Here is a 13,374-nt window from a genome sequence, read left to right on the forward strand (position 1 = left end):
TAGAATCCTTTCGAGAATTAAGTCATTTCCTGTTTCAAATATAAAGAGCTTTTATGCATTTTGTCGATAAAATCAGTAAATTATTGACATGTAATGATTCACGAATCCAGATTTCAACAGTTATCAAACCCAAAGGTCCTTTGGAGCAGGACACGTGCGACCCTCTAAAAACCAAGATGGAACCAAGTGCCATAAAGAAGTAAACATACCCTGTCGTTCGGACAATTTATCCAGAACATATTTTATTTTACATTTGATAAAATTATAATTTTATTTGTTTTTAAATCTGATTTATTTAGACAGACTACATATTTATCCAAGTTGCTGAGCCGAGTTGTCTGTGGTAGAACTTGGACACGGTCCTTGGCTTACCCTGGTGACTTGGGTTTTGCTTCTGTAAAAAACGAATAAAGTGATTAAAATACAATTGTAGGTGTAGCTCTTAGATAAAAAAAAATATATTAACAGACGGACTTTCAATATCTTCTTTGGGAAATCTTTGGAAAAGACAGATATGTGCAGCTAGCCTGAAATATATGCAGCCTCAAATGACAATTAATTTAACGCTGTCCTTAATATGATTTCGAGCATTTTAAAGAATTGTTACAAGTTATTTAAACGCATTTAAAAGTATTTTTGAACAGGCGCGGATCCAGAAATTTTTTCCAAGGGGGGGGGGGGGGTCCACCCCAGTCCAAAAAAAAAAAAATTTCAACCCAGAAATTTCTTGACAAAAAAAACAACAACAAAAAAAACCCCCTAAACTCGCCCAAACTTCAAAATCCTATTTCGTGGGGGGACGGGGGGGAGGCGATGACTTTTTTATAATGCTTCAAATCTTTTAACTTTTCATACCACTTTAATAAGTTCACGTTTACCAGGGGGGTCTGCGTATTCCAAGGGGGGTCAAAGTTAACTTTTTTCTTGCTTTTGTATATAAATTTAATAATCTTGGAAATTCCAGGGGGGTCCTACCCCCCCCCCCCCCCCCCCCCCTCTAGATCCGCGCATGTTTGAAGCATTAAAACGGAAAGAAAATCTATCTTTGTACCATTTCAGCTTTGAGAACTATACCAATGCATAAACCCTGGAGTCGACCAGAAAATCTCGGAGAAAAGAAAACATGCCATCTTATTAGACAGACTTACAGGCAATTCTCCACATTCATTTCACACTCGTTGCCATACGTTCTTCCATTGGATCCACAGATTGGCAAGTAGATGTAGGGGCAAATCAGACTGCAGTGATGGGTGTCCACAGGGGCGCAGTCTGTCCAGTGAAAAAAGAGTATTTAGATAGAGTTGAAGGAATACATCGGTCACCAAAACGACACATGAGAATGCATGCACTGCCGACAAAAATTGATAGCCTAGATGTGTTATCAACTGTCTTTCCAAGATCATTTTAAAGAAGTTAACATTATTGTAGCTATTCGTCATATCATTTCAATAGACATAGATTAAAATTAAAGTTTCACTTTAAAAAAAATCTGGTTGATTTGAATAAAGAGAGATGAAACATCCTTGATTTAAAATTCTTAATCCTGTTGAAGAAAAAAAAACTTCTATCATGCCTCGTATACTAGTAGATTGATGCCTCTCTGCTTTTTACAGTATATGTACTCACCTTGATTAAAGGTGTTAATTATAAGTATGTCAAATGTCACGGTTGATAGCCGAAATCTAAGAACTCTGTACGACTTTAATTAACTTGCAAGATATGATTGATTGATTGTATATTGTTTAACGTCATGCTCTCGAGAATTTTTCACTCTTGCAAGATATGAGAATTGCTTGTGGAGGCAAGGGGGGGGGGGTCAACAAATTGACCACCAGAAATACCTAAATTTTTAGATATGATATCTTAAGCTGTCGACTATCATTTGAGAAAGAAAATTCTCATACATATTAGTTTTAAATTTTGATCATTTTTGTAAATCTTTATATGGAGCTCTTTTTGCTTACCCAAATTTTATAGCCCCCCCCCCCTCCCCCCTAACCTCCATGATCTTTTCGAGAATATGAGTTTATGTTGAATTCCCTTGCTTAAATGTTGTTTCAAGTACTTTATCGCTGTCATCTTCTGCCTTTCTCACCATTCACAAAATTAGTAAGAATATACTAGGGCGTATGGCATTTTTTTTTTGTCCCCAACTTTTGCGAAAGCGAGGGGACGTTAAATCTCATTCGTCTGTCCGACCGTCCGTCTATCCGTCAGTCTGTCTAGGTGTCCGTTCGTCACAAAAACTTTAACTTTGCCCTTAACTTTTGATTAAGTGGAGCTATGCCTTTTATATTTCACATGTGTATTCCTTGTGACAAGACTTTTGGGTACCACCAATTCAACCTTTTGACCTTGACCTTAGACTTTGGCCCATTTTTACACAAAAATTCAAAACTTTTACTTTGGCCATAACTTTTGAATGGTAGATACTAGGACTTTCATATTTCTTATAAATATTCTTTGTGGCAAGACCTTTCATTGGATATTAACAACTTTGACCTTGACCTTGGAGATTTTCATACTTATGAAAAAACTTTGAACCTTGGCCATAACGTTTGAATGGTGAGGGCTAGGGCTTTCATTGATCACGTATGTAACTCTTGTGAGAAGACCTTTCATTGGATCTCAAGAACTTTTACTCTTTGACCTTGACCTTGGAGTTTGACCTTTTCTTTTAAAAAAAATTAACCTTGGCCACAACTTTTGAACGGTAGATACTAGGACTTTCATATTTCAAATATGTATTCCTTGTGGCAAGACCTTTCATTTGATACTAACAACTTTGAACTTTTGACCTTGACCTTGGAGATTTCCATACTTATAAAAAAAAAACCTAACTTTGTCCATAACTTTTGACTGGTAAGGGCTATGGCTTTCATACTTCACACAAGTAATCCTTATGAGAAGAACTTTTATTAGATATCAAAAATGACATTGACCTTGGCATTTGATCTACTTTTCAACAATTTTAACCTTGGCTATAACTTTTGAACTGATAGGGTTAGGATTTACATATTTCACATAATATGCAAACCTTGTAACATATCCTTTCTCAATAAACCAACAACTTTGACCTTTCAAAAATTTATCCTTGGCCATAACTTTTGAATAGGTGGTGCTAGGGATTTCGTATTTCAAAACTTTGTTTCTTGTGAGAAGACCCTACTTTGGGTAATAATATATTAAATTTGCACTTAAAAGTTTAATCTTCGCTGTGTTGCCATACGGGGTCTTCAGTGTTTCACAAACGTATCTTATTCCTTATACACATGTATTGAAAAGAGATAAGGATTTAACATGCTCATTACCTGTGACAAGATATTTCCAAGCATGTTATGATTTCTGACCCCTTGGCCTTCACAATTGACCTTATTTAAAAAAAAATCAACTGCAGTGATAATTTCTAAATAATATATGATAGGGCATTCATATTTTACACAATATGTCATAAAACATGACATCTCACCCACAAAGACACCGAAAGCGGAGGACTACAATTCTTTGTTTAAATTAATGATTAATAATTAAGAGATAATTTAAATAATAGATTGGCATTTGATTTTTAATGGAGAAATACTTACAGACTGTTGAAAATAAGAATATAAGGCACAAAATAACCTTCATGGCTGTGAGGACAACTTGTTCTATAGAACTGTACAGAAAGAGTGGGTATTCTCTCTTATCTAACACTTTGTTTGGGTCACTATATATTTATATATACTTGATATCTATAATATGCACGCACGTTTAATGTATACTAGGCAAAAATAGGGAAGAATCGTATTAAATATAAATATATGTAAAAAAAAAATATATTACATAAGAAAAATATTTCCATACCTTTGAATTTATATGACAACAAGGCGTTATTAATGTTTAAAAAATATGTCATTCACATAATTCTATACTTGAGTAACACGTGTTGAATGAGTTTTGCCAAATTGCTCAAGAAAGTGCGTGGCGTTAAAAAGGTTACTAGTTGTAGAACAATAGGAGCATAGAAGTATCAAAGAGAGTTTTCTTTAGTGACCACACGAAAGTTTCAGTATTTCTGGCCATAACTGGTGATAAGAGGCCATAAGTAGACATAATTATGTGTATTGATTAATGCTCCAGGGAAGTAGGGATGCTGGGAGCTGGCAAAAACGGAACGTCGCCATGCAGAGACTTCATGTTTCCAAAAGCGTAATTAGCCGTTTATGGAACCGATATTTACAGGCAGGAAATTGTAAAAAAAAAAAAAAAAAAAAGAAAAAAAAAAGCATGTCTTCTATCAGACTTGTCAGATCCAATGTTTAATTTTCAAACTTTGAATATAAAATATACTAAAATTAATAAAACTGCATTCTGTTTTCTATGATAGAGTTTTTATTTAAGATGGTGATCCTTAACTTTTTTGTCCAGTATATTTACATCTATATGGTTATTAAAATTTTGATAAATTCCGTCCGTCTGTAAACTTTTCACATTTTCAACTTCTTCTCAAGAACCACCGGGCCAATTTTAACCAAACTTGGTACAAAGCATCATTGGATAATGGGGAGTTTAAATTGTAAAAACGAGGGGCCAAGTCCCCTTCCAAGGGGAGAGAATCAAGAAAAGACAAAGATAGGATGGGTTTATTAAAAATATTCTTCTCAAGAACCAGTGGGCCAAAAAAAGCTGAAACTTATGTGGAAGCATCTTGGGGTAGTGTAGAATCTAAATTGTTGAAATCATGACCCCGGTGGTAGGGCGGGGCCACAACAGCACCAAAGTTTTAATAGAAATGTACTGTAAAAGAAATATTAATATCACTGTCAGTATTCAGAATTTTAGCGCCTTTGGCGCAAGAGCCCCTGAACGCTAAAATTTATTGTGCGCTTCCGGATTTCTAAATGTCAGTTTTTGTGTGTGTTCAAAGCTTTTACATAAGTACATGTAAACCGCAACGCGCGATTACGTAATGTCGAAGGGTCATTGAATTTTATATACACACTAGCATTGCCATGTTCGGAAGACAGAAAGTTCTGAAAAGACAAAAATAGGATGGGGTCATTAAAAAATCTTCTTCTCAAGAACCAGTGGGCTAGAAAAGCTGAAACTTATGTGGAAGCATCCTGAGGTAGTGTAGAATCTAAATTGTTAAAATCATGACAAAACACTGCAAAGGGGATAGGGCGGGGTTACAAACAAGAATGAATAATTTTCAAGTTTTACATAGAAATATACTGGGTATTGAAAAAATCATCACAATCGCCATACTTCTAAGGGTAATAAATTGTGTTTTCTTAATGGAACTTTGTATTCAAATTTTTGTATCCTAAAAGATGTCAATATGATTTTTATAAAACAAAAAAAAGGTGCAGTTGTCCGTGAAATTTCCTGATAGCTGCATCACTACTAGATATATTTTAGATAAAATCCTACACCAACTTTTTATCTGACCTTTAATCCCATAAAAGTTTTAGATATAAAAACAATATAGATAATTTTTAAGCAATATCAAAATTACAAAAAGTTATGAAAGCACTAAATAATTTTTTAAAAAGCTTTACATTTGTCCTTGGAAAGGTACTTTTAAAAAACCTTGTGATCATTGATTATAATTCTTTTCAGATAATTTCCAAAATATGTGACCTTTTAACCCGTCATACACTATAAGAGTAAAATAATTTACTTCTCCCATAAATGTCAAGGTGTATTAACATAAAATAATACATAATTTATTCCAATAAAATTAGATAATAAGAAACAAGTATCACAGAATAATTGTAATCTTCCGATCAGTTCTCTTGAAACACTTTGATGTAATGAATCAGTTGTGACAGTTTTTTTTATCAAAATGTTTTTTTCTTCACAGACTCCAGAATTATTAATCATCTTCTTCTGAACCTTCTTCATTCTACAACAGATAAATAAAAACTTACATGTAGGTAAAGATTTCAGAAAAATATTAAAGAAACGGTGTTGAAGAAAATATAACATTTTGTCAATTTATCCCATCTCAGTTTAAGTTTATATCCAAAGAAAAATGAACTAAATGTATCATGGTAGTACAAATCAATTCAAACATTATACAATTTAAATGGTCTTGAAAATCTGAACTAATACTTCTATCCATATACATCTAAAAGAGTCAAATGTACCTGTAGATAAATTTACATCTAAATCAGAACACTTTCCTTCCTCTTTTCATTTTTTCAACATTAAATACATTCTAAATATGCTAAGCTAAAACAGCACAAGAAAATGTCGTTTATCTTATTTTGAGTTAACCCCCTTAATAACTGAGTACGCTCATTTTACAATAAGTCTAATTAGATTGATTTTACAATTTATCAGTTTATAAATATCCTTTACAGTATTAGTGTTTATCATTTTATTACTGTATTATTGTTCTTCTTTAATTTTTTTTAGTACTATTAAAGAAACTTTTCCTTTGCTATGATAGTTTAGTGTGTGACCATGAAAAAACTTTGTATATAGCAGTATAGGTACCAAAAACAAAATATTAATTACTTATTAAAATATTTTTCAACAAAAAAAAATATATAGAGTATGAAATGAAAAAAAAACAAGACATGACAAGCAAGCAGTATGATTATGAAGCAGAATAAAAATATACAGTAAGCATGGACAAAGCACAGAAGCCAAATGAGAATAGTTTGATATACACATCATATATATAGATATACATTTTTTCTATTCTACATGATGATGTATAGATGCAATATATATACCCATCACCAGAATACACCAGATCTAAGTCATACATATAACTTCTACATTAAATCACCTTGCTCTCCTTCTGCTGTGTTCTGGAATTCAAACATACAAGTAAGTCCATATGTATAATGATTATTCATATATGGAGAAATGGGACAGTCTATTTTATGTGCTGGATTTGACCTTTGTTGTGTGACTAGTTGCTCTGTATAGTATTTTGCTGATCTAAGACAAATCTGTGAGACTTTTGTGGCTGATATGATTGCTTCGTTTGACTTACATGTATGTGGTACACCTGATTGCTATGTCTGACTATTGTGGTAGACCTGATTGCTATGTATGACTATTGTGGTAGACCTGATTGCTATGTCTGACTATTGTGGTAGACCTGATTGCTATGTCTGACTATTGTGGTAGACCTGATTGCTATGTATGACTATTGTGGTAGACCTGATTGCTATGTCTGACTATTGTGGTAGACCTGATTTCTATGTCTGACTATTGTGGTAGACCTGATTGCTATGTATGACTATTGTGGTAGACCTGATTGCTATGTCTGACTATTGTGGTAGACCTGATTGCTATGTCTGACTATTGTGGTAGACCTGATTGCTATGTCTGACTATTGTGGTTGACCTGATTGCTATGTCTGACTATTGTGGTAGACCTGATTGCTATGTCTGACTATTGTGGTAGACCTGATTGCTGTTTTTGACTATTGTGGCAGACCTGATTGCTTTGTTTGACTTGTGTGGTAGACCTGATTGCTTTGCTTATTCTAGGAATCTGATTGCTAAATGTAAAAATTGTAGTAGATTTATTTGCTCTGACTATTAGGTCATAGATCCGATTGCTCAGATTGATTTGTGTGGTGGAATAGATTGCTCTGTCTAGCTATTGTTGTAGATCTCATTGCTCTGTCTGACTGGAGTCAGACAATTGCTCTATTTGACCTACTCAGTGACCAGTAATGTGACCAGTTTCCCTGCTGTCTTACCTCTGCGGCTAGCTCCTCCTGCCTCCTCTGTTCGTAGATCTGCTCTGCCTCCTCACGCTCCTCATCATTATACTCCTCCTTGTCCAGCCTCTCCAGTTTCCTCAGCGTGATCAGCACCTCAAGTCTGTAGTCCTCCTCCTCAGCCGCGGGGTTCTCTGTTAATTACAGAATAGCCTCAATTTGATAATGTGTATACAGTAAAACTTGGCTATAATGAAGTCACTGTGACCTATGAAATTACTTCGCTATATCCGTAATTTGTTATATCCATATAAGGAATCCATAAATTTATATAGCTGGGGATCCAAGATAACTTTGCTACATCCTTGAATTCGCAATATCCATGTTCGTACTAATAAATGAGTTTTACTGTAGTTCAAATATTTTAGCCTTTTTCTTTTACAGTTATCTATACAATCTTTACTAGCCAAGGGTTTATGACAATATATAGTGCATTGGAATATCTGCCGCTATGCAATGAGTTTTTGCCCTTTTTCCCTATTAATTATTTAAGGTGTATTTGAACCTTATTTATGTCCTTTGCAAACATAGGAAACTGTTTGAATAAAGAATGTACTTTAAGCCCTTGATACAATAAATGATTCATTAAAGGAAGTGCTTTTAAAGCTGAATATCAAGAATACTTTGTATTTAGGAATGTTCAACATCTTTTGAAAATATAATTTTGTGGACAACAAATTGTTGATTGCACAGCAAAAAGACCCATCATGTTAGAAAAATAAAATGAGAGAATCCCTACAATAACAAATCCAATTAGATATTCATTTCAAGACATAAATATTCATTCCTTCGATCTATTCCTTCGATCTGGACAATGTTTCATTATTTCATTGTGTTAATTTTGTTAAAGACAGAATTTTGCAATGTTTAGAGGAGCTTCTTTACTCCATAGTTCTAAATCTGTTCCATGACTGAATCATTCACGAATTTATCTAACACAATAAGAGGAAATAACTCTTATATAACTAAAATACGTAAACTTTTTTCTTCACAATAAAAAAAAAAATCCAGGGGGTTTGGGGAAAAATCACACTTGCGTTAAAACTTGAGTGTAATTCAATGCTTGATTTCACCCTTTAAAAAATTGACAAAAGGAGATTAAACACAAAATTCACTGGATCATACAAAACATTGGAGATTAGTGGATTTAAGCTTCATTGTTGCACTACTCTGGTAGTTTTGTTGCAATTTATAAAACTTAAGGAATACATGACTATGCAAAAAAAAAACAAACAACAAACAAACAAACAAACAAAAACAATTAACACAAGCTGTTAAACATTTACAGCTGCAGTGTACATGTATTTGAAAACATATGTAGAATGTCTCATTGATAGACAGAAATGTGAATCACATTAATTTTACCTGATAATACCAGGGCTCTCAACATGGGTAGAACTTGGAGTTTCTGTAATTCCTTCAAAGAAGTTATATTGTTTCCTCTGAAATAAAAAATATTAAAAATGTAGAAAAATAAACATTGTGTAGAACAGAACTAAAAAAAAACATCTCAATTGTATAAAACTTCGTATCTTCTAATTATACAATACATTGAATCATGAATTTGTCAAAGCGACTGGTGGTCCTATATTTAGAGTGTTTATTGTCATCTTTTGACACGCCCATTTCTTTAGAAATTGATAAATAATATATGTAGAACAGGTTTTCCATAAATATAATAGCCAATCAAATTGAGGATCTAAATAAAACCATCATTTGCAAAAATGTGAGGGCACTATTAACTATCCTACAGATCTGATAGCTGATCTAAATTGTGCAAACATTTGTTTTACCATTTCCACTATATTTTTAAAGCTCCATTTCAGTGTAACTCGATCATGATGCTTATAAATAGAATGGGATGTCCTAAAACTCCAATATTACTTTCAGTTTCTAAAAAATTTCTTCATAAAGCTGTAATTGACCTTCAAAACATGACTCATAACTTTTCATCCAAACGGAGAATTTTACCACTTCAATGCGCTTCATTGTATTCTATGCATTGAACCATGAATTTGTCACAGCAACTGTTGGTCCTGACTTGATTAAGAATTCAATTCTCAATTAAATAATATATTAGTACTAATCTTGTACCCCCATTCAAATAGAGTCAATAAAACCATCATTTGCAAAAATTTCATGTTATTTAACCTTGAAAGACTGATAGCTGAAATTTAATTGCAAATATATTAATTGCCATTTATCATAATATTAAGTCACTGGTTCAACTCAGTTTGCAATGATTTCTTCAAATCCAAGATGACAGTTAATCCAAAATTTATTCCAATAAAGCTGCATACCTAAAATTGATGTATTGTAACAAAATCATAACAAAGTAGGGTTAACTGGTTGTCTCTCAGATTTTCACGACACCTTATTTTCACGAGGCCTAATCCTGACTTTCTTGATTGTATTTTAGCAAGAGTAAAAGTTCAATTTCTAATTAATTTCATGTTATTAACCTTGAAAGACATGAACTGAAATTTAATTCAGAAATATATTAATTGCCTTATCATTGCGAATATTTCTCGCTGCAAAGTTGTCCTGAAAGTATCTGTGTCTATTAACAACAGATACATGTAAAAAAGGCTTGATTGCCAAAATCGTAACAAAGTAGTTAACCCCCCGGTATATCGGGAAATAAATTTTTTGCAAATAAAGGTTGGTTAACAGTATTTTATAGATTAAGAAATTAGATTTCCAAGCAATATTGAAAAGACATTGCTATCACTTCATCATCCAAATGTTTACAGAATGTCAAAGGGAAAATAAAATACTGTAAAATCACATATTTCTATGGGCTCAAATTTTTGTGGTTTGAGGAAAAACTCTTGATTTGTGGGGATTTTATTTCGCGGATGAAAAATTGTTGAGTAGTTATGTATGTAGCATTTTACATTTCATGGTGTACATGAATTCATGTGTCTCTTCAGGCCTCCAAATCATGAAAATTAAACCCCCATGAAAATGTGTGACTTCACAGTAAATGGACAAGGAATCAGAAAAATTTCCTAAAATGTGGATTAATTCTCTTACCATGAATAAATTCTTCAAGTTAGGAAGACAGACACCGTCCGTGGTTTCCAGTTTGTTTCCTCTTAGTTCCAGTGTGTGAAGACGAGAAAGCTTGATGGGATCTAATCCTGATACTTGAGTGATCTCGTTATCTACAATCAGCCAAATTATTGTCAGAGTTCAAATAAACCATCAAAAAAATTGCTCTTTTAACCACTGAAAGTGGAAGGAACCTAATGATGCCTATAAGTTTTGTGATACCAGCATCTCATATTTTGTGTATGTCAATGTGAGCTGACTGCTCAGAGATACAGATGAGAGAATGGCAATTCATTTTCTAAATAATTCTTATCGTACCTTTTATGGTTTTATAAGGTACGGCATTTCTAACGTATTTGGATCTGTCAATATGTTGGGTTTTTTTCAAATGAGAGAATGGCACTTTTTTCCTAAAGAATTCTTATTGTACCTTTTAGGGTTTTTAAAAGGAACAGCATTTGCAATGTATTTGGATCTGTATGCTGACTACTTGATTAAAATACAGTAAAACTCGGTTATAACATAGTCACTGGGACCTATAAAATTACTTCCCTATATCAGTAATTTGTTTATTGGTATAAGGAATTTGTTAAATCTATATAGTTGGGGATCTAAGATAACTTTGCTATATCCCTGAATTCGCAATATCCATGTTTGTACTAAACGAGTTTTGCTGTATGTATACTTTTTTTTTTTTAAAAAGAGAGAATGGCACTTTTTCTAAAGAATTCTTATTGTACCTTTTAAGGTTTTTATAAGAAACAGCATTTCTAATGTATTTGGATCTGTATATTATGCTGACTACTTGATTAAAATATATATATATCTTTTTTTTTTTGTTTGTTTGTTTTTGTTTAGGGGGGGGGGTTATAATCCAACATATATTAAATATCAAATATTTAAAGATTTATATTCTTGGCATATTTTATTAATTTAAAAGTGTAAGTATATAGATGATCTAGGAACAATTTTGTAATCATGAAATTTTCTTGACATCTACACTATATGTTTGAAAGAGTTATCTCCCTTCACATGAACATAAACTGACAGATCTTACCATTCAGACTCAGATGTTCCAACATGGGATGATTTACTCCATCCAAAGTTTTAATTTTATTTTTGTTGAAGCTTGCAATTTGTAAGAAAGGCATTTCTTCTAACTTTGCTGTTGTGAGTAAGTTATTGTCTGCTTTCAATGTCAATAGATGAGTTAATACACTTAAAGAGCTGATATCCTTCAATTTATTTCCACTCAAGTCTATGTATCGGAGATGTATAAAACCTTTTAGTATGCTGATATCTGTAATTTCTCTACAAAAGAAAGGATACAAAGTATATAACTAAACAAATTTGTATTTGATAAAGTAAAACTGTCTATCTAAATGAAAAAATTTCTAAAAGTTTATTCAATAACATTTTTTTTTTGTGCATGCTTCACATTTCAGTATTGAACATATAACTTTATTTCAACACTTTCCTTTTCATTCTCTGTGTTAATTGTCAACAACAAACGTCATCACTTATCATTTGACCACTTGACTCTGGTATCAGGCATTAAGTGTATGGCTCACATAAAGCAAGTTTTACATTTTAAACACAAACCATAAAATATAGCAAAATACCAACACAACAAAATATGTTTTTTTTGACATAAAAAAAAGAGTTGATGACAATTGTAACCCAAATATTATTCACATCAACTTTTATTCGCAATTTGTCAGTTTGAAAACAATCTGCGGGCGATAAATTTTAGACTGAGAAAACATTCTCTATATAAATGGTTTGTGGTGATTTATATTCAAGAGTTAAGGTAAGTTGCAAAACTCGTGAATATTTCTCGCTCTTAAAATTTGTTTACAGTAATGTTTGTTGAATTAAATCATTATAATTACCTATCATGTATGTCTAATCTGACATAGGCATGCGCTAGACCATCACCTGTCTTGCACAATAAAGACAAGCACTCTCCAACCGTCTCCTCTGTCAGTGGATTCTCAGGAACTTTCTAAAAACATAATACAACAATATAGTTTATGATTGTTAAATTTTTTTTCAAAACTGAGAAACAATAAACATTTGGTATATGCCTACATTGTGTGTATGGAGAGAGAGAAAAGGGAAAAACAGATAGAGGCTGGGCGAGAGGATCAGAGAGAGAGAGAGAGAGAGAGAGAGAGAGAGAGAGCAAAATACATAAAATAAATACATGAGACCCAACGTATCTAATTACACTGACAGTAGCATAAAACATTTATCACCTCCTCCTCCTCCTCTTCTTGTTTTTCCTCTTCTTCTCCTAATTTCTCTTCTTCCTCACCTAACTGTTCTTCTTCATCACCACCTTCACGTACTGCCTCCTCCTCTTCTCCCATCTGTTCCTCGGTGTCCGACATTTTTGCAGTTTATTCTCTCACTGTTCGATGCACAACGTGAAAATGTTATGATTACAAAAAATGGCGGACCGTTGTCAAGGAGATCGCTTGTGTGGAGGCTAATATTTTTTAGATTGTTTCGCCCAAAAATATGGTTTTGCATAAAATCATGAGACAGTTCGCGACTTTTGATAACTTTAGTGTAAAAACACAAATAAT

The 13,374-nt window shown here is 32.9% G+C and overlaps 2 protein-coding genes across 2 annotated transcripts; both read right to left on the minus strand.

Annotated features, from left to right (window-relative positions):
* Positions 1-286: 286 nt before the first annotated feature.
* On the minus strand, positions 287-3,669 carry LOC134251815 (turripeptide Lol9.1-like). The gene is made up of 3 exons (XM_062734237.1): positions 3,585-3,669; positions 1,149-1,269; positions 287-394 (listed from the first exon to the last, which is right to left on the minus strand). Exons 1-3 carry the CDS (start codon positions 3,625-3,627, stop codon positions 313-315), a joined length of 246 nt encoding a protein of 81 aa, XP_062590221.1. The 5' UTR covers positions 3,628-3,669; the 3' UTR covers positions 287-312.
* Positions 3,670-5,643: 1,974 nt separating this feature from the next.
* Positions 5,644-13,289, minus strand: LOC134252261 (leucine-rich repeat-containing protein 23-like). The gene is given in 9 exon segments (XM_062734701.1): positions 5,644-5,887; positions 7,709-7,863; positions 9,095-9,171; positions 10,030-10,062; positions 10,064-10,102; positions 10,722-10,896; positions 11,841-12,094; positions 12,676-12,788; positions 13,042-13,289. Coding segments are annotated over 9 exon segments (1,011 nt in total). The 5' UTR covers positions 13,177-13,289; the 3' UTR covers positions 5,644-5,857.
* Positions 13,290-13,374: the final 85 nt, after the last annotated feature.

This window comes from Saccostrea cucullata, unplaced genomic scaffold (assembly GCF_032062105.1).
Source record: "Saccostrea cucullata isolate Sc308-1 unplaced genomic scaffold, CSIRO_AGI_Scuc_v1 ctg1, whole genome shotgun sequence".
NCBI classification, from domain to species: Eukaryota; Metazoa; Mollusca; class Bivalvia; order Ostreida; family Ostreidae; genus Saccostrea; species Saccostrea cuccullata.

What these genes read in the sequence shown, in the direction of transcription:
- LOC134251815 (XM_062734237.1), bottom strand. Translation starts at nt 3,627, where the DNA reads ATGAAGGTTATTTTGTGCCTTATATTCTTATTTTCAACAGTCT. An exon ending in ATTCTTATTTTCAACAGTCT is followed by an intron (nt 1,270 to 3,584) that starts GTAAGTATTTCT and finishes TTCACTGGACAG; the next exon opens with ACTGCGCCCCTGTGGACACC. An exon ending in ATGAATGTGGAGAATTGCCT is followed by an intron (nt 395 to 1,148) that starts GTAAGTCTGTCT and finishes CGTTTTTTACAG; the next exon opens with AAGCAAAACCCAAGTCACCA.